We start from the raw sequence: 18,549 nt of genomic DNA on the forward strand, positions 1-18,549 counted from the left end.
CATAAGAATTTTTTTATAAGTAATGAGGCATACCAATGATGCAAATTGGAAGGCAATATAACAGCCACACTGTAAGAGTGAGAATGAAGCCAAGGAAACAATGGTGGCAACAATATCTAAACACAAGCCAAAAGCTTCAGGATTTGGCAACTTCTGTGAAATAAAAAAGCAAAGATGTAGAATTATAATTTAAGCATCAACTAAAGTTGGAACAGTGGGCACCTATCTTTTTATGTCTTTCATGATACAAAGGCTCAAAAACAAGTAAATAACTATAACTGGGCACAAGAGACAGTAGAGTAAAGAAGAAAGAAAGGAATGAGAAACATTGGTGTTAGGGGGAATGGAGTCATTGACAAGGGCTTCAACAAATGTAGGTAGCAGAGTTGCATTTTTGTTTCATATCATATTTTGAAAATAAAAATTTTGATCTGAAAACAAATTTCAAGGTCTCCGCATACACTACAAAAATAAATTACATGAGAGAAGCATACTCTAAAGAATTTGAAAAGGATATTTTCCAGCCCTAACGTATGCTCAAAATGATTTCATTAGTGAGAAGGGATGTCTTTCATTTTCTGCATGAGATGCAGTTTGCAAAGGACTTGATAGATGTGCATGCGCAGGCAACAAATTCATGAGTCACATACAAGCAACATAAAATGCATTAGTAGATAACATTATACCAATTATAGAGGAGCAGCGCATTCTATGCGTTGACAATTAATATAAAGGCATATACGTAAAGAGAACAAACATGCAAAGAGTATTTTCTTGAACACTTAGGCAATGACGAAAGCATTTAACTTTAACTTAAACTGATATATTCATAAGCCTGTGGAGAACAAAAAAAAAAAAATGAATAAACCACAAGTGTATAGAGAGAGAGGCGGGGAGAGAGAGAGAGAGAATTATGCATACAGAGGATCAATTAAGAGCCAAGAGAGACTGTACTTGCAGTATCTAATTTGATCATTACTATAAAACATTTTGTGTTATGGCGCCCCTTTTTCACTTTTTTGGAACGATGGTTTGCCCGTTGCAACAAGTTTATTCTTTTTCTGACAAAACATTTGCTACAAAAAGCTATTTATCGCTGCAAATAACAAATTTAGGTCTCTTATTACAAAGCGATGTTAAAAGGCCACGACGATTTTCAAATCGTTGCAAAAAGTCATTTGTGTTAGAAAATGAAGAATGAACATGTTGGTGTTTTCGTAGAATGGTGACAATCCCGTTAGAGTGTTTGTCCTACAGGTTGACGGTGGATGAAGGAATGGTAAACACTCAAATTGTGCACAAATGGTCTCTATATATAAACCATAAGACACTAGTTGGCAAAAGGCACAATCATTAGTAAGGGACACAATCGTTTGACTAAATCAAAATATGGTTGTATCACTTGATATTTCCTCAACCAACAACCCTTAGCTATAGAAACCATCATTATAAAAGATGTTATCAATCCAAAGAATACACCATTTGGTGTGTGATCACAACCCTCAAATCTACAATTTGCGATGATTTAAAAGTCATAAACATCATTTACCAGTACAGAGTCTGTTTGGATCTTTGTGTTACTATATATCTAGAAAAACAAATTTTTCATTAATCGATAAATATATTTCAATTGCATCCAATTTTTTATCCAATTAATTAATCAACTTATATAAAAGCTTTACAGGAAACTTGCACACCCTCGTCCCCCTCCCATAGACGTTCATCATAGGTGAGAGAACTTTTAAAAAAGTTATATAAACATTTTTTTCGCTTTATTATTCCTACAAGTCTACTTTCTGGACATAGCATGCTCTTGATTAATTCGTAAATATATGTTATCAGAACTATTGTTAGAAAGAACCGGATTCATCCAATTGCTTGGCGCCCTGTCATGCATGATGCTCTTGTTCTCCACGATATAATGCCCAACTTCATCAAACTTTTTCTCTAGATTATACCCAATCTCGCACTGACGCTGGCACCGCTTGCATTGGACAGAGCCAGTAATGGTATCGATTTGCTTGGACAGCAGGCATTCGAGACTGTAGACTGTGGCTCGACGCGTCGTGGCCCACGGGAACGGAGCGTTGACGGTGTCGGACTTTCCCTCGCGCAGCACCGATGACTGGTTACGACGAGCGCGTATGGGGCGAGAGGAGCCGCCTCCTTCTGGACCGCACATAATCGGGGTACTTGAACTTGACGATTCCGGCCCCAATGGTGCTGGCACAGCGTATAGACGGTGCGGGGTGGGTGGGGATGATAACAGCGCTTGAAGTGATATTGATTGAGCCAGTGACGAGAGTGGGGGAGGGGGAGATGGCGGCGGCAGAGGAAGTGGCCGGTCTACCGGCAACGAACTGTACTCGCCAGTTAGAAAAGAATTAAGAGAAAGAGCAAGCTGCAAACCATTATCATCTTTGTCGCGCTCTTGTTGAAGCTTGGTTTTGAGGTTGTAATGATCTGGGCTATTGTTCTTTCTCAAATCTGGGCTACTGTTCATCCTCCTCAATTCTGGGCTACGGCTATGGCTATTGTTCTTCTTTCTCTTCTTTAAGTTAAGATCATCATCATCTTCCTTATTCCTCTTCATGATGCAGACTTGGAAGAAGAAGAGGAAAGAGGACCTAAAAGAAGCAGATATTGTGTACAAGGATTAGAGATGTATCTCAAATTTATAGGTGATCGGGATTCAAGAACTATTCAAATTCTTGTTTAATATATACTGATAATTTCCCTTTACCGCTGCTGATTGGTTCATACCATCATCAATCTGGAGAAATTACCATATGCATGAATGTCCCCTGTCTACAGGCAGCGGTGATTAAATATTTGTGGAATGCCAATATTCTTTTTTTTTTTTCTTTGAGAAATTAAATGCCAATATTCTTTGTAAATATTAATTACGACATGGCACGATCTAACTGCATAAATAATTATCATTCAGATCTTGATCTGTAATTCTTCTTCTATATATACACATAATTTATTAAATAATATATCAATTATTAATTTAAAATTCTCATTATCCTAGAATTTGAAATTCGAATTTAGATGATGATAGGATATTGAAGAATTAGTAATAGAATTTCAAAAAAACCCAAAGAATGTAAAGTAATTCAAATGCCAGTCATGGTCTTCATTTTTTTTCTAGATCGATCGAGGGAGTCTTGAGTTCTATTGAAATTTCAGTGTGTCCAAATTATCAAATATAATCGAAATGGGTGTTAACGATAGACACTAATAATTGATTTGTCCTGGTTTCGTAGAGTTCAGTAATTTAAACTGACTTAATTAATTTAATTACTATCCATTTTCCCCCCTTTCAATCCAGTGCATGCATTTACATGAGGATTTATTCTCGAGACGTAATTGTTTGTCTTGAAGACGTGCATATACAACATTTATTTGAGCAGTCAAATTATATATACACGATAGTCTAATTTTATGCCAATTCAAAATTATCATTTATATAAACAAAGGAAATCTCTTTATACAGTCAGTGGGTATAGTCGAGTTACAATCGACTAACATAGTGGCCCCTACTTTCTTACTCACTCCCTTCTATAATTTTTCTTTAGAATGGATTTTCGGTGGTGATATCATATTCACTATTCCACCACCTATATAAGGTGTAGAGTTTTTCTCTTTTATTTGAATTTTTTGTCAACTTTAATGCTGTAAATGAACAGTGCAGTTTATAGAACCCAAACTCAATTTAATTTCAATTAATTCAATAAACAACCTGTTTGTGCCATTAATTATGTTTTAAAAAAAATTCAAGAAATGTATCTTTTACAAATGAATATCTTGTACAAATGTTCCAAATACCGAAGAATATTTCAAGAGAAAAAAAAATTATAAAACACAATTGAAAATAATCATTCATTTGTGGTCTACAGTAAACAAAAGAAACAAGAGTTGCATATAAAGAATATAATGTTCTATGAAGGAAAAGTAAAGTTTGAGGGGAACAAAACAAAAACGAGATTCATTTCTTTCTTTTCCTTTGATTTTCTTGGGACAGAAATCATAGTAAAGATACAAATTCCTTTTCTGAACTGCCTTCTCTTCCTTCTTCTTCAACAATAAAGTGCTTTCAAGTACATTATAAAAAATTCTGCTAATAATGAATCTGTACTCCAATCCAAAAAAAAAAAAAAAAATGCTAGCAAAAACTCATTAGGAGCACCAAATCTAACGACAAAAGAACAGTAGATAGTTTCTGCCTTCCTCTCCATTCTTCACCAGGTTTCAATTAATGGGTTTCTCCACACAAGTAGCCTCAATGCATAGCATGACTCAGACTTAGAGAGAAAATATATATATATATATATATATATATATAGAGAGAGAGAGAGAGAGAGAGAGAGAGAGAGAGAGAGAGAGAGAGAGAGAGAGAGAGAGAGATGCTTGAGATAAAATCTTGAACAAAAAACACAAATCAGCCACAAAATAACTGATCCCAGAAAAAAAAAACAAAAAAACAAAAAGAAGAGAAAAAGAGACAAGAAACAGAGAAAGAAAAAAACTGAAGAAAGAAAAGTTTTTGGAAAGAAGAAAGAGAGAGAAAGAGGCCGGCTAATTTACTTGTGTACTTTTTATATTACTTTTATACTTTTTACATTTTTTTTATTTCTCATGTTTATCTGCCGCTTGTATATACCGACTATATCTAGCAAAATTGATAAACAAATTCAATATCGACTGTATCTAGCAAAATTGATAAACAAATTCAATAACATGATATAATATAATGTTATGGAATAATAGTAGCATGTCATTCATATTTTTATAGTACTTAAAAGGGTTATGACTTCATGGCCCTTTGTAGATAGTAGGTTCTTTGGTGAACATTGGACAATTAATTATTCATATTTACGTCATTTCAGTTTTGAAAAAATAAATTTACATCAATTAGGTTGGAGCATATTTGTTTATTAATTATAAAAATTTTATAGACAGCCATTTTTATATATTTATTATGTATTCTACTAATGTGATTGACTATGTTATTTTTTTAATATAAAATAATTATTTTAGTCAATCACATTAGTTAAATACGTAAAAATTACATAAAAATAATTATATATAGCATAATTAATAAGTAACAATACTGTCAGGACTTTTACTACTCGTTTCTTAATTAATCAAGACAAACATACAATTTTATTAATAATTAAATTCCAATTTTATAAAACTATAATATATTCAATTAGAATTCTAAAGAAAAAAACAACAACAACACTTGAAGGGATTAACCCAATTGGTGAAAGCCTTGATGTTAGATATCACTAGTTTTAGGGTCTAACATTCAAAATCTTATGGGAGCAAATAATTATTTGAAGCACATCTTTTAATAAGAAGTTAATAACTTAATCAATTCTATGGAACAATGCTATATATAGTCGTAGAATTGCAAACGTCGTACAATCGCTTTAAAAAAGAGTGGGGTCTACGATTAAAAATTTAATATTTTTTCATATAGATCTCATATTAATTTATTTTTTCAAAATGACTACATGTCGTTTGCACAACCACGAGTGCAAATATCATTTATTCACTAAATTTACTATGCAATAATTGGTCGGAAGGACAATGTGGTTGAGAGGTTTCCGACGTTAAAATAATAATAAAAATAATAAACAAAATAAAATATAAAAAAACGCTGTTTAATTATTTTCCTTAATCAAGTCAAGACGTGTCGCGTAAGCACCTCATTGGTTGCCCCCTTGCTCATTAATTTTCAACCTTTTTGTTTTAGGTCGCGCTCCTAGCCCGTCAGGTGGGTGTAAAAACAAAATTCCCACCCGACCGGCCTCAAGTTTTTCTCTTTTGTTTTTCTTTCCCCGAATCTGCTCTGTCCTGTCTTTCTTCTCTCTTCTGCGTCTTTATCTCTGCCCGACGTCTTCACACGGAAATACCCATCCCACCCCATATACTTGTGTCATCCCCCACCTCCGGCCGGCCCAAATCCCTTCCATCGGCAAACTCGGGAGAGCTTTCTGGAGTTGGGAGCTACCCACCCTAGGTTCCGCACTCTAAAAGAAACTAAGGTATTTTCTAAAGTTTCTTTATCACTCACACACACAGATCCTAAAGTAAAAGGTTAATTTTTCTGTGGATAACTTGAATACTTCTGGTTATTAAAATTGAACGCGTGGTACGAGTGTTGTGACGTGTTTCTTCCCTCAAAAGGCTGATTCTTTTGCCCTTTTCCAAGGTCGGAGGAGTCTTACGTCAGTTATCGGGCTCTCAGTTGGTACTGAGACAAACACAACGGGGAAGTTGTGTCATCTTTTAAATTTTGGGATATTAGGTGCAAGAATCTGAGCCCATATTTGATTCGAGATTACAGTTATTACGAATCCTGATAGATTTAGGGTTCATACTACTCGACGTACTCGTTTTACTGTATAGATTGTCGATTAGGCCTTATGCTGCTGTGTATTAACTGTGCTCTTAGTTCAAAGTGTCAGCAATTTCAGCTGAAAGTAAAAGAATATATTATTTGGACAAAATTTTAACTTGCAGGAAGCACACGGAGCCTGTTTTCAATTGAAATGACACCCATTTCTGTTATACAAAAAGGGTTGTGTCCTGTTCAATTTCTCCTTGCCTCTTCTCGTGTGGATAACTTTTACTTATTTTGTTGTACTCGTTGCTGTTAGGAAATTCGTTGTATTCTGCTATGATCTCAAGGTTAAGCGTTTAACCAAAATTTATTTTTTTGATAAGTAACGTTTAACCAAATTTTTATCCAACAGTTTTAGAGCTTTTGGATCAATGGTCGTGTCTTTAAAAATTGGTACCAGAGTAGGCATCACATCTCGACTTGGGTGGCCTATAGGTTTGATTAAAATACCTTGGTACTATATTGGCATAGTATTAAGTCATTGAATACTGATAGATGAGAGTCATAGGCTTTTGGATCAATGGTTGAGTCTTTAACATATTTGTAGTTACATGTAGAATTAGATGTTCATGTTGTTCGCCAAACTATTCATTTATATGAGAATAACATATGTGGAAGGAGTTAGTTTGATGGTTCGCCATGTAGAATGACACTCTATTCCCTTTGAATTTAAATTTCAGTATTTGGTAAGATTTTATTGTCATCCGTGATTCATCCGGGATATTATTATTATTATTCAAATTGAATAGTGTAATGTTAGTGATATAAATTGTATGTTTTATTTTGTTATCAACCAGCATTTATGAAACCTTAATAGGCTTCTATCTTCATCTTCCATATCCATAAACAATTTCCTCAAAATCCAACCAATACTTGGTGCTGCTGGAAATGGTCACTTTACCTAAAACCACTAACAAATTTGTGCGGTACTGCACTTTTCATATTTAATTCGGTGCTGGTTTCTTCTGACTACTGAGTTCTTGTGGTGAATTGTTTTTGTTCTAGCCTGGGAGCCCCAAAATGGACAATATGGTAGATTCTCTGAACAATGCATATCAGGAGTTTGTTGTTGCAGCAGCTAATGTACTTGAAGCCAAGGAGATTTCTAGTGCTCAGAAAACAGCAGCCACAGATGCTGCTCTAGAAAATTTTAAGCAGAGGTGGGAGTTGTTCAGAGTGGCTTGTGACCAAGCGGAGGAGTTTGTGGAGTCTGTGAAGCAAAGGATAGGATCAGAGTGCCTCGTGGATGAAGCAACTGGCTCACTGGGTGGGAAGCCTGGGCAGGCTGCTACTACTGGTCTTCCACCCATTAGTGCAGTCCGTTTGGAACAGATGAGTAAGGCCGTCCGATGGCTTGTGATTGAACTACAGCATAGTTCTGGAACTGGTGCTTCCCATTCCCATCCTCCTGCTCCTTTTGATGCTAGGTTCTCTGAAGATGCAACTCAATAGGTATATGATGTATCCTGACAAAATAAGTCATGCTTTTCTTGCTTTTTAATTTGTTTGAAAATGAATGGATTTCTTGTTTCATCATTGGAGGCATTTATCTCATTGCCATTACCATTCACTAGATTCGTTATTTATCCTCTGCTTATCTCTACCTCTAAGAAATATTTTCTGTGCCTTGCAAAATAATTTTTTGCAAATAGCTTCTTAAAGATTGTTTATTCTTCATGGTATTGCTATACTAGTTTTGCAGTTCCACTGGAATTTTCTTGAAAGTCCATTAATTAAAGAGATTCCACCATCTACAACCCAGATCTTCCATTAGCTTCCCAGAGCAATCTCACAATAAATTCAAATGCACTTTTTTTAGGGCCTAGTGATTTTTTAGTGAGATTAATGATTTGGCACATCCCCCCATATGTTGTATAAATAGGTGGATACGAGCAATGTGCATATACAATAGGCACATGGTGTGTGCTGCAAGTGCCAACAGTATCTATTTGAGCCAAATCTCTGAAAGAAGTTTGTTGTGCATTGTGGTTTTTGTTTTATGCTCAGAGAGTGCTGGGGAAATAAACTATCAAAGCACATGGGGGAAGCATGGCCTGGGGATTTTATTTTTCGGTGATCTGTTTTGCAAAGACTGAGGATTCAAGATTACAAGGGTGCACCATTAAGGCTCTTTTATTTACAGTTGCCGGCAAATTTATCGGAGAGCTGGAAAACTGTGGGCAAGACTAGCAGTCTTGTGGAAATGACAAGTTCACATATGCATGGGAGTCTTTATTTTCTATGGAGTTTTAACCCTGCTTTCCGATTTAATGTGTTTTGGTGTGTAAAACGATGCTGTATTCTTCAATTTGTGGTTATATGTACCTTTTGATTTTTGGCCATTAAAGGTATTTATTTTTCCGACCCCAAACACACACACACACACACACCCCCCCCCCCCCCCCCCCCCCCCCCTCCCCCCCTTTTTAAGGTGTTTATTATTATTATTATTATTGTTTTGTTCTTTATTTTTGGGTTTTTTTCTTTTTTTGTTCTTTTTTAACCAAAAAGGTCCAGACGAATTTTTTTACCCTTCAAAAAAGAAAAAAAGAATAAAAAAAAAAATTGCCAACCCGACCTGCTTGCGAGTTTGTTTATTAATTTTTATTCAATATTTAACAACCTGGTTTAACATATGAGCTTTGCTATTTATAAGTTTCATACATTACATGCTATACAATTTTTTTTTTTTTTAAAAAGATTTATAGTTTTATTCTTCTTAAAATAATTGATTTTTTTTTTACTTATTATCTATATATTATACATTTAGAAATAAAAAAAATTAAAAAAATAATGGTGTATAGTGAATGAGGCCTTAGAATATAATTTTTCTTAACATATATTTCGGATAATTAATGTAGATAATTGGGTATCGGCCATGTCAGCTCGATGACCCTAAAAAAAACAAACAAACAAACCCGATCTCCAACTCGTTTCTTATTGGGGTGGTTATATTTCGAGCCCGGTCGGGTTGGCTATGGGTATCTTGTGCACTCTAAGCCTAAGTCCAAGGATGAAGCCTCTTAAAACCATTCAATTTTCGTGCATGTGGCTAAAGACAATTGGCTTTAGTATTCTATTCTGAGTTAGGTTTCTTGAGAATGTATAAAAGGCCGTTTTATACATTCTGAGTTAGGTTTCGTGCATGTGGCTAAACACTTTTATAAGTTATTTTATAGGATAATATTATTTATCATTTTAATTTTTATCATTCTCTTATCATCTTATGATATGACATTAAATAATTGAAAATTATTTATTATATTTCATTTGTAAACTTATCATCTAATGTCACGTTATAAAATAATAAAAAAAATATGATGAATAGAATTTTTCTATTTTATAAAGCGAAAATATTATTAGCAGCCTTCTCACTTAACACACCATGCACATCCTCCACCTCGTCAACCTATTAATTGTCCATTTTACCCCTATGTCAATCAGATGGCTTTGTTTCTTCTTCCCTCACTTTCAAATAGAGAACAATATTTCATATTTTGTACCTCTCTCCTAGGGGTGAGATTCGACCGGTCCAAATCGGAGAAACCGATTGGATCAGATCGGATTAGACCAAATGAAAATAAAAATATATTTTTTTATTCTTTATATATATTACTTATACAAATAATTGTATATAATTAATTATTAATATATCGCAATATTATATAAGTATTATATTCTTTAATGTATAACTATAATATATAGTACTAGTAGATATTAATATATTATAAGAGTTATAGTATAAATTATAGTATATGTATAAATTTATAATAGTATTAGTATAATTAACTTAATATGTTAGTATTAAATCATTATAACTACATTATTTAATATAATATTATCAATTTATCACTAACATATAGTATATTAGTAATAGTATTAGTATAATTATTAGTTATAGTATTGGTACTAAGTCTATAACTATATATCTTATTTAGATCAATGTATTATTATATTCTTTAATGTATAACTATAATATATAGTATTATTATATATTAATAATTGTACAATTTATTATGTAATGTTCATTTCATAAGTCACTTAATTTTAATTTAGTATTTTAAATAAATTTTTTATTAATCAATTAAAAAAAAGAGTTAGACTGAATGGATCGGACTGGATTAGACCGAAACTGACAGCTACCGCTCCAGTCCAGTCCCTAGAGATGTCCAGTCCAAGAAAAATGATGGCATCACCCCCCAAACTGGATTGTGCTCACCCCTGAGTGAGTTTCTCCCACCACCTTTGGTTTTCCTTCAGCCATTTGTCACCACATAAATTGATAAATACAACACCACACTCTACAGAAACTTGCAATTAATTGATAAAGAAAGAGATTTAAGGGTAGGTTTGTTAATGGGTTTTCCTTCCGTCATTCCTTACCACATTAATCGGTTTGTTAATAGAATTTAATGGTGGATTGTTACAAATGTGAGATCTGGTGCGTTACGATCATAGAGAAATTTTTTGTTGTGATTTTTTTTTTCTTATTTATTTTAAGGGTTGTTGCGATTGGGTTTGGGTATTGCTAGTGAATTTTGTTGTTCAGATTGATGAACAACATGCTATTAGATTTAGGTTTTGCTGAGAGGATAAGATGCTATTGAAGAAGTTGGAGGGAGGAGAACGTGAACTTGAAGGTTTGGGAGAAAGAGATCCTGAGGGACTAGGGAGGGACGGATAAAACATTAGCTTCATCACTATCTTTTTAAAATAAAATATTGTCACATTATCGGCTGTGCGGGCACTGCTGGGTGTGTAAAAACAGAAATACTTTTTACAGTCAGCAGATGCAGTTGGCGTGCAGTCGGCTATAAAAAAGTGAATTAATACGGGACTTACATGAAAAAAAAAATTATTTTTATAACTTTTTTTTATTCATGTAGGTCTCCCTGAATATAAAAAAAAAATTATAATTTTTTTTATTCATTCCGTACAGCCAACTGCACGCCGACTGCATTTACCGACTGTATGCAGCAAAGTCCGTGTAAAAATAATGGGTTTTGTAGCACAACTCTTCTTCGAGAGGGTTTTGCTATAAATCAATCACTATTTATATCACGCACTTTACATTTATAATTTTTTATAAGATATAGGAGTATTTTTTATATAAGTGTATGAATATTTTTTATGGAATATGAAGTGTAGATGATAAATAGTAACTGATCAGAAAAATTATCTGATTGGATTAGCAAGGAATTATATTAAGAAAAATATAATTACAAGCATAATTGTGCACTAATCTGTACAATAATATGATGTGATTGGTCAAAAAGTAGATTTTATTAAAAATAATGTTAATTTAAATTTTAAGTATGAATAAATCAGTATTGATACATAAATTAGTACGCAACTGTATTTATATGTAGTAAAACTAAATACACTACCAAGCACCCACCAGTCAAACCGCCCTCTCTCTTTTGACCTCTCCCATTTTCTCCTTTGACTTTACTGGCCGAGTATTCGCTGTTTTCTTTCCTTCCTCTTCGTGACTTTTATCTTCCCTCTTCACCATTTTCTCTCCGTGTTTGCTTCCGGAAATTTGTTTCTCGTTTCCTTACTGGTGGTCGTCGTCCCAGGTGCGTGTGATTTCATTTTCCCTCTCTGATTTTTCGTTTTACTTGCTGGGCTGACTCTCTCTCTCGGTAGCAAGTGTCCTTGGGTAAACTTTCGTGCTTCTCATTTTTCATTTACTGGTGTCAACCTGAAACCCCTGTGATTTCATTGTGTTTAGCGCCCTGAGTGCATTTACAGGGTATTTCTCAATTTAGCTTCTTACATTTTTAGCAACCGAGCAGAACATTACTGGTGAGAACGTGATATTCTTACTGAAAATTGTGTTACATTTTTTTCGGTGGGAGTACTTCACGTAGTTTTCCAAATATGAACATTTTTACGGTTAATTCTTCAGTACGTATGATGCTACGTGGAATTATTAGGTATTGTTATTTTCAAATCTTTAGTTTTGTTTGAATATGAGTCTTTTGATGTGGACGGGTTGGGGATTGAACTAATATCGTTAGACTTTCACAGCTTAAGTTGTATCATTTTTCTTTGCTCGAAGCAGGGTCGGCATGTTGAGAACTCTGGGCGGTGTAGCTCATTGACGCCATGGCCCATTTGATTTGAGAATTAATATATGTGTATCATGCGGTCTTATTGTATGGATATGCATGATATTTATATCCGGATATCACTAGTCGATTTTATTAATGGCAGGACTATCTGGTGGTCTTATAGTACTTGTTTGTGCTTCTGGTTTGTGTGTAGGATGTGTATATGTGATTTTCTTGGGATTAACGGGAGAAGTGGATTGATTATTGTTTGCATTGATGAGACTGTGTTACTAATATGCCATAAGAAATTATCCAGTTTGTTCCCTTGAATCTTCTATGGTTTATACATTGCTGAAACTGGATTGATGTGTGTACTGTCTTGCTGTGATATTGCTCATGAGAAGAACAAATCTGGTTTCCATTTAGGCTAAAATTCCTAGTAGAAGCAGATTATTAAATTACAAAATGAATTTAATCAGGTTTTTCCACTTGAGTCCTGGGTTACTTTCATTGACACACAAAATACCAACAGGAATTTAATCATGGAATTTTAGATGTATTTTATAAAAAATTTGTAGTTATTAGCGTTAAATGACTATTTAAAATATGATTGTTTAAACAATAATTTAATTAGAGTATGATTATTAATTAACATATGATCTATAGAAATGCAAAATATGACAAAAATAAATTATATAAAGAAATAATAAAATATATTAAATTAAAAATATTTTATTATTATATAGATAGTAGATGGATAATCCAATGTGGGAATAGATTTTGAATGGAATAGGCAAAAGGCAAAACATGTAATATTAACCAAATTTTGCCTTTACCTTTGCCTATTCCAATGCTAATGCTGTTAGTGTTTGAGGTTTCTCTGTGCGTCCCACATGTCTCTGTCGTTGAAGTGTTGGGTGTCGTTTGTCATGTGTCAATTACACAATAAAGGAAGAAGCTCATAAACAAGACTGTTCAAGAGATATGAAAGCGTAAATTGATATTTCGCATATGATTTCTGCTTTGGAAGTTAGACAAGTTCAACAGCTAGGTTTGGGTGGAGTAACTACGTTCATGACGGATGTCTTGATACTAGAGGACTCTGTAAATATCAGTTGATAATATATAATACACAGAAGTTTATCTTTCTTAGTAGGGATTTTATTTATTTATTTTAATGAAACTCTTCCTTTCATTAATAATTCAAAATCAGTTCATACATGACAATTCTTTACTTACAATAGCTTCAATGTCTACTGGTCCCTCCATATGCATGCCTTTTTGGCTAATATGTGAGCTGCACCATTACCCTCGCTGTAAATTAATTGAAACTTCCAACCTTTTCTCATGGATAGGATATTCTTGATGTCTTCCACCACAGCCCAAAACCTGTCCAGTCTTGAGCCTTGCCATTAACAGCTTGAGTGACACTTTGCATCTCCTTCATAAATCACCTCTTTGAGTCAGTAGTACAATGTTTATTTGGCTCTCTTTGAACGCATAAATGGAAAATCCTCTCTTTGGCTTTCATTTCATTCAATCAAAGGGCTGCTAGATCTGACAAAAAGGATTCTACAAACTGCCTCTAAGTTATTATTTTTTATATTCTTTTTTTTTTCTGTTTTTCATTTTTACCCCTGCATTTTACCCCACGCTGACTCCCCCCCCCCCCCCTCTCTTTCCCATCCCTCCAGACCAGAGCTTACACTAGCTTTGTCACTAGTTCCCGTCGACGGCGTTGACATTGACGTTGCTGCTAGTCCACTTTCGCACTGCCAGGTATTTTGTTGACACATAGCTATCTCTTCTTATCTCTCTCTCTCTCTCTCTCTCTCTCTCTCTCTCTCGATTCCACTACTCCTAATTCCCAGACCCTTCTGATCTATTTGCCTCTGAGCTCATCACCAGTTCCTAAAAGGTAAGTCTTTTTCTTTCCCAGATTTTTGTTTTTGTTTTCTTTTGTTTTTAATGAAAAAGAAAGTGTTTTTTGGAGGGTAGGTGAATTTGCTTCGGATCCAAAGATTCGTGGATTGCGCAAAATTCCTAGCTTTTTTGTCGGAAAACTGGCTTCGAGAATGGTCACTCCACAATCAGTAATATTGAATCAGAAACATATGGTTGCAGAGACAGATAGGAAAGTTGTCTACTTTTCCAAACTTTCGATATTTTGATTGGGGACCGAAGAAAGCAAAAAAAGACCTCCACTTGGAAAAACCCAATTCAACTGTTTTAGCTTATTGTCTTATTACCCACAGCTTTCTGGATAGCCAAACAGCAGGTCAAAGAATCCAGAAAGCATCAACCTTTAGACTTTTCTAAATTACTGAGAAATGCAAAATAATATGGCAATTGGCGCCAAGATGGTACAGCGCCGATGGGGTTTGCGGGTTTGGGAATGCAGGGAGACGTGGGGGCGCAGGGGGGACTCTGTTGGGAAACGTGTGTGGGGGGGGGGGGGTGGGGAGAAATTGAAAAAAAGAAAGTAGATGATGTGGCACTGTGCTACGTCAGTTTTGTCACTAGCAGTTTTCTTCAAAGAATCGATTCATTTTCCTTTCATTAATTCCCCTTTTGCATAAGCTATTTTTTGGACTGAGACAGTTCTACTGTGATCTGAAAATTTGGAGGTTAACACACTGGAAATCATATTCGAGCAAGCTTGTTCTCTCTCCCTCTTCCCGTTCATTTTTCTTATCACTTCTTTCTGAATTTATGTTCCTTTTACTATTTGTGCATTTGAGTTTGATGGGTTTACTTTTTATTCTATTATGAAAATTTCAGACGAATGGGCTCTCGAGAAGAAATGCAGAAGGCTAAACGTTCAATTGCTCAAGTAAGAAGCCAAGAGCATGAGCTTCTTGTTTGCTGCTATTTATTTACTGGGTATTTTTTAGGGTAAATGCACCTTCACCCCTGTTCTTTAATGCAGTCCTACTGATATCCTTGGCTTTATGAAGGATTTGTGGAGAAAAGCATTAAATTATTGCATGGATTGGAATTTGGGATCATTGTTCAAATTGATAAATAAAAATATTTGTATCAGTACTTACTGTTATAGTTGCATTTCTTTTTACATAGAAAAGAATGGGGTTAATTCTATTATGATATACACTGGGAAATTACTTCCATCTGGCATGAAGAAGGGAAAAAAAAATCCCACAACTCGTTTGAAATGAGGAATAGGTGAGGCTGTAGTCTAGAACTGGTGAAATGGGGAGTGTATTAAAATCAGCCCCTTCTGGGCATAAAAAACGTGACTCATTGTGCTTGTTAAGGGGTTATAGTTGTAATATTGCTGGTTGCGGAGAGCAGGCTCAGCAAAGATGATTTTAGGGATGAATCTGAATGACCTTTATGATCCATGCCATGCACTTCTCTTCAAACTTAAATACGATGTTTATTCTGGTTTCTAAGGCTGGTGCAGATTGGCAGTTTTGGGCTTCAATTCCTGTGGTGTATTCTGCATTTTATTGTCAGCATATGGTACTTTCTGTTGGAGGTAAATCATGTGGTCGAAAGCACCCTTATTTCTAGTGGACTACTGAAGAACTACAAAACCCTTGATTTAGGCAAGCTCCGGTACCTTGCCATCGTGGTAGGAAGTGAAGAAGCTTTCCAAACTGCTAAGGTCACTAAACTTTTACAGTGGCTGGAAGCAATTGGCATGAAGCATGTGTGCCTTTATGATATGGAAGGTAAGGACCCATGTGTTTAACAGGGTGGAAATTCTTGAACAATTTCTTAGTAATGATGCAAAGGTTTGTATGCAACTATTTTAATGTAAATGATGTGTATTATACCATCTTTGATGTTATAGGAGTATTGAAGAAATCAAAAGAAGCCATCTTGGAGAAAATAAACAATACAACTGTATTTCAGGTATTATTTTCTATCTCCAAAGTAAGTTACACTTTATCCTCAGTTTGCCACTGTTCAGTGATGGAAGTTAATGACCATATTATGATCAATATAGTTTTGATAACTTTTCTTGCCATATAAATCTTCATCTAATGCTTTTACAGCAACAGTGGATAATTCCAAGCTTGTTTTGAAATACTTTACCATAATATATTATTGAAAATTTTTTATGTGCATGCATGTGTATTCGCACATATGGTGTGTATATTATTCACTAGACAGTACATAATTTTTCCCTGTTCCTTTGAATATTTAAAAGAAAAAATAACCCTTTTTGTGGTTATTCATTCTTGTCATGATGAATGATAAACACATATACATAGACATACATATAGATACAGCCCCCCTCTATATATGCATGTTATAAACATAGTCAGCATTATTTTTATTTGTGCCCTCAGTATCTCAGAAAGCATTCTCACCAAATTTAGCATTTATTGCCTACAGGAAGCTGATGAAAATGATAAGCTACTTGACCAAAAACATATGACTCTAGAATTTGCTTCATACTCTGATGGAAAGGAAGCAGTGGCTAAAGCAGCTAACTTACTTTTTGCCAAGTATTTACAATCAGCTAATTCTGATGGAGATCCAGACGAAAGAATATTTAATGAACCTCACATGACTGAGGCGCTAAGAGCTGTTGGTTTGTTCTACTTCTCAGATGTGCTCAATGGTTTAGAGGATTGATTCTATTTCAGTTTTAATTTACTAACTTTTAGTATTTATGTTTACGGACTATCAGGTTGTGGAGGACCAGAACCTGACCTCCTCTTGGTATATGGACCTGCCAGATGCCACCTAGGTTTTCCTGCATGGAGGATTCGATATACCGAGATTGTGTGAGTATTCTTTCTTGTTGTAGTGTATTTTCTTTTCTGGTGGGGAATTGTGACCATTTTTGTGTTGCAGACACATGGGATCATTGAAGTCCATGAGATATGGTTCCCTAATGAAGGCCATTTACAAGTTTACCATGGTGCGCCAGAACTATGGTAAGTGGCTTTTCCTTTTGTTGTGCAATATCTATTTGAACTTAATAATATGAATAAGAACTAATGGTCAAACTAATTATTGAAAAATTTTGTTGTAAAAACTTACACGGTTAATTTAAATTTGAACTTCCACTTTGATCTGGGATGGCAATATTTTCATACAGTTTTATAAGCGAGCTTTCTTTAAAAAAAAATAAAAATAAAAATAGAAATAAAGAAAATGACTTTGCAGGGAATTATTTATATTTGTGAAGTTATAGAATATGATAATCCTTACTGATGTAACTTCTCTTTTATTATCATAAGTTCACCAATTTGTTTCTGTAATATGGCCATGTGGCTATTTTTCCCGTATTCAGCATTGGTTCTTGGAATGGAGGGGAACAGTAAAAATAAAACCATCTATTGAGTTTTATGGTGCTGGTATGTATAATTGTGTGATCTTCTTTCTTCATACAGGTAAGTGAGAAACTGTAGTTGGAGGTCATCATCTTGAATATGCGGTGCCAGATTTAAATGGGCCATTCAATACGGCAGGGATTCTCAAGTTTGTCCGCGGTGTTTCAACTTTTGTCTTGTACATGTTGGCTGATTGCAGTGGCTTATAATCTGCGAAGTTAGAAATATGAAATTCTCTCTTTTTATGTCTCTGTATTATTGATGTTGGGTCACGAACTGACGCCTAAAGAAAAAGTAAAATTAGTCAAGAGATTATTTATTGCTTCTGGGCAGTGTTTTCTGTATCTTGTTTATTTGACGAAATTATGGTGTATTGAAAATTCTCGACTGTGAAAACACTGCTTGACATCATTTCTTTTTACGGGGGACCTTAGGGTCCAAGCAGTCGTGGCCCTCTTCCAAATTCTTCTCTCCTTGAGTCTGTTTTGGACACAGAAAATATTTATAGGCCATAAGTGGATATTAACATACCTTCATGCTGCTGAGAAAAAATAATCTCTCTACAGCTGAACACCTCCTACATCCGCTCATGAATGCATCGTGAATCATGAGTCATCATCTTGTATTATTTATAATACTGTACACTTATTTTCTATTTCCCTTTTTTTCTCTGAGGATTTTTCTTTAGTTCAAAACTAAATTTTTGTGCAAAGTCAACTATCTGATGTTATTTTTTGTTTTTCTACGAAACGGATGTTCAAACTGT

At 34.6% G+C, this 18,549-nt stretch overlaps 3 protein-coding genes across 12 annotated transcripts; 2 read left to right on the forward strand and 1 right to left on the reverse strand.

Annotated features, from left to right (window-relative positions):
- Positions 1-1,789: 1,789 nt before the first annotated feature.
- On the reverse strand, positions 1,790-2,593 carry LOC122310031. Its single transcript, XM_043123918.1, has one exon. The coding sequence runs from the start codon at positions 2,591-2,593 to the stop codon at positions 1,790-1,792; it is 804 nt and encodes a 267-aa protein (XP_042979852.1).
- Positions 2,594-5,781: 3,188 nt separating this feature from the next.
- On the forward strand, positions 5,782-8,757 carry LOC122311920 (mediator of RNA polymerase II transcription subunit 32). 3 transcript variants are annotated; one of them, XM_043126695.1, is made up of 4 exons: positions 5,782-6,056; positions 6,224-6,319; positions 7,421-7,867; positions 8,423-8,757. In XM_043126695.1, exon 3 carries the CDS (start codon positions 7,436-7,438, stop codon positions 7,865-7,867), a length of 432 nt encoding a protein of 143 aa, XP_042982629.1. In that variant the 5' UTR covers positions 5,782-6,056; positions 6,224-6,319; positions 7,421-7,435; the 3' UTR covers positions 8,423-8,757. The 3 variants fall into 3 exon arrangements, with proteins under 3 accessions (XP_042982629.1, XP_042982628.1, XP_042982627.1); XM_043126694.1 differs by lacking the exon at positions 6,224-6,319 and having other exon boundaries at positions 5,783-6,056; positions 8,298-8,433; XM_043126693.1 differs by lacking the exon at positions 6,224-6,319 and having other exon boundaries at positions 5,785-6,056.
- A 3,067-nt stretch (positions 8,758-11,824) lies between these two features.
- Positions 11,825-18,194, forward strand: LOC122310000 (dehydrodolichyl diphosphate synthase complex subunit NUS1). Of its 8 annotated transcripts, XM_043123878.1 has the most exons (11): positions 11,825-11,994; positions 12,150-12,223; positions 14,166-14,250; positions 14,470-14,605; positions 15,253-15,366; positions 15,886-16,166; positions 16,289-16,350; positions 16,837-17,035; positions 17,135-17,231; positions 17,302-17,384; positions 17,844-18,194. In XM_043123878.1, exons 4-11 carry the CDS (start codon positions 14,547-14,549, stop codon positions 17,849-17,851), a joined length of 903 nt encoding a protein of 300 aa, XP_042979812.1. In that variant the 5' UTR covers positions 11,825-11,994; positions 12,150-12,223; positions 14,166-14,250; positions 14,470-14,546; the 3' UTR covers positions 17,852-18,194. The 8 variants fall into 8 exon arrangements, with proteins under 8 accessions (XP_042979812.1, XP_042979811.1, XP_042979815.1 ...); XM_043123877.1 differs by lacking the exon at positions 12,150-12,223; XM_043123881.1 differs by lacking the exon at positions 14,470-14,605 and having other exon boundaries at positions 11,826-11,994.
- Positions 18,195-18,549: the final 355 nt, after the last annotated feature.

The sequence above is a fragment of the Carya illinoinensis genome, chromosome 5 (genome assembly GCF_018687715.1).
Source record: "Carya illinoinensis cultivar Pawnee chromosome 5, C.illinoinensisPawnee_v1, whole genome shotgun sequence".
In the NCBI taxonomy this organism is placed as follows: domain Eukaryota; kingdom Viridiplantae; phylum Streptophyta; class Magnoliopsida; order Fagales; family Juglandaceae; genus Carya; species Carya illinoinensis.

Coding starts and splice junctions, on each gene's coding strand:
- LOC122310000 (XM_043123878.1), top strand. CDS start 14,547: ATGGTCACTCCACAATCAGTAATATTGAATCAGAAACATATGGTTGCA. Junction 17,036..17,134: donor TGAGGCGCTAAGAGCTGTTG/GTTTGTTCTACT, acceptor ACGGACTATCAG/GTTGTGGAGGACCAGAACCT. Junction 17,232..17,301: donor ATTCGATATACCGAGATTGT/GTGAGTATTCTT, acceptor TTTGTGTTGCAG/ACACATGGGATCATTGAAGT.
- LOC122310031 (XM_043123918.1), bottom strand. CDS start 2,593: ATGAAGAGGAATAAGGAAGATGATGATGATCTTAACTTAAAGAAGAGA.
- LOC122311920 (XM_043126695.1), top strand. CDS start 7,436: ATGGACAATATGGTAGATTCTCTGAACAATGCATATCAGGAGTTTGTT.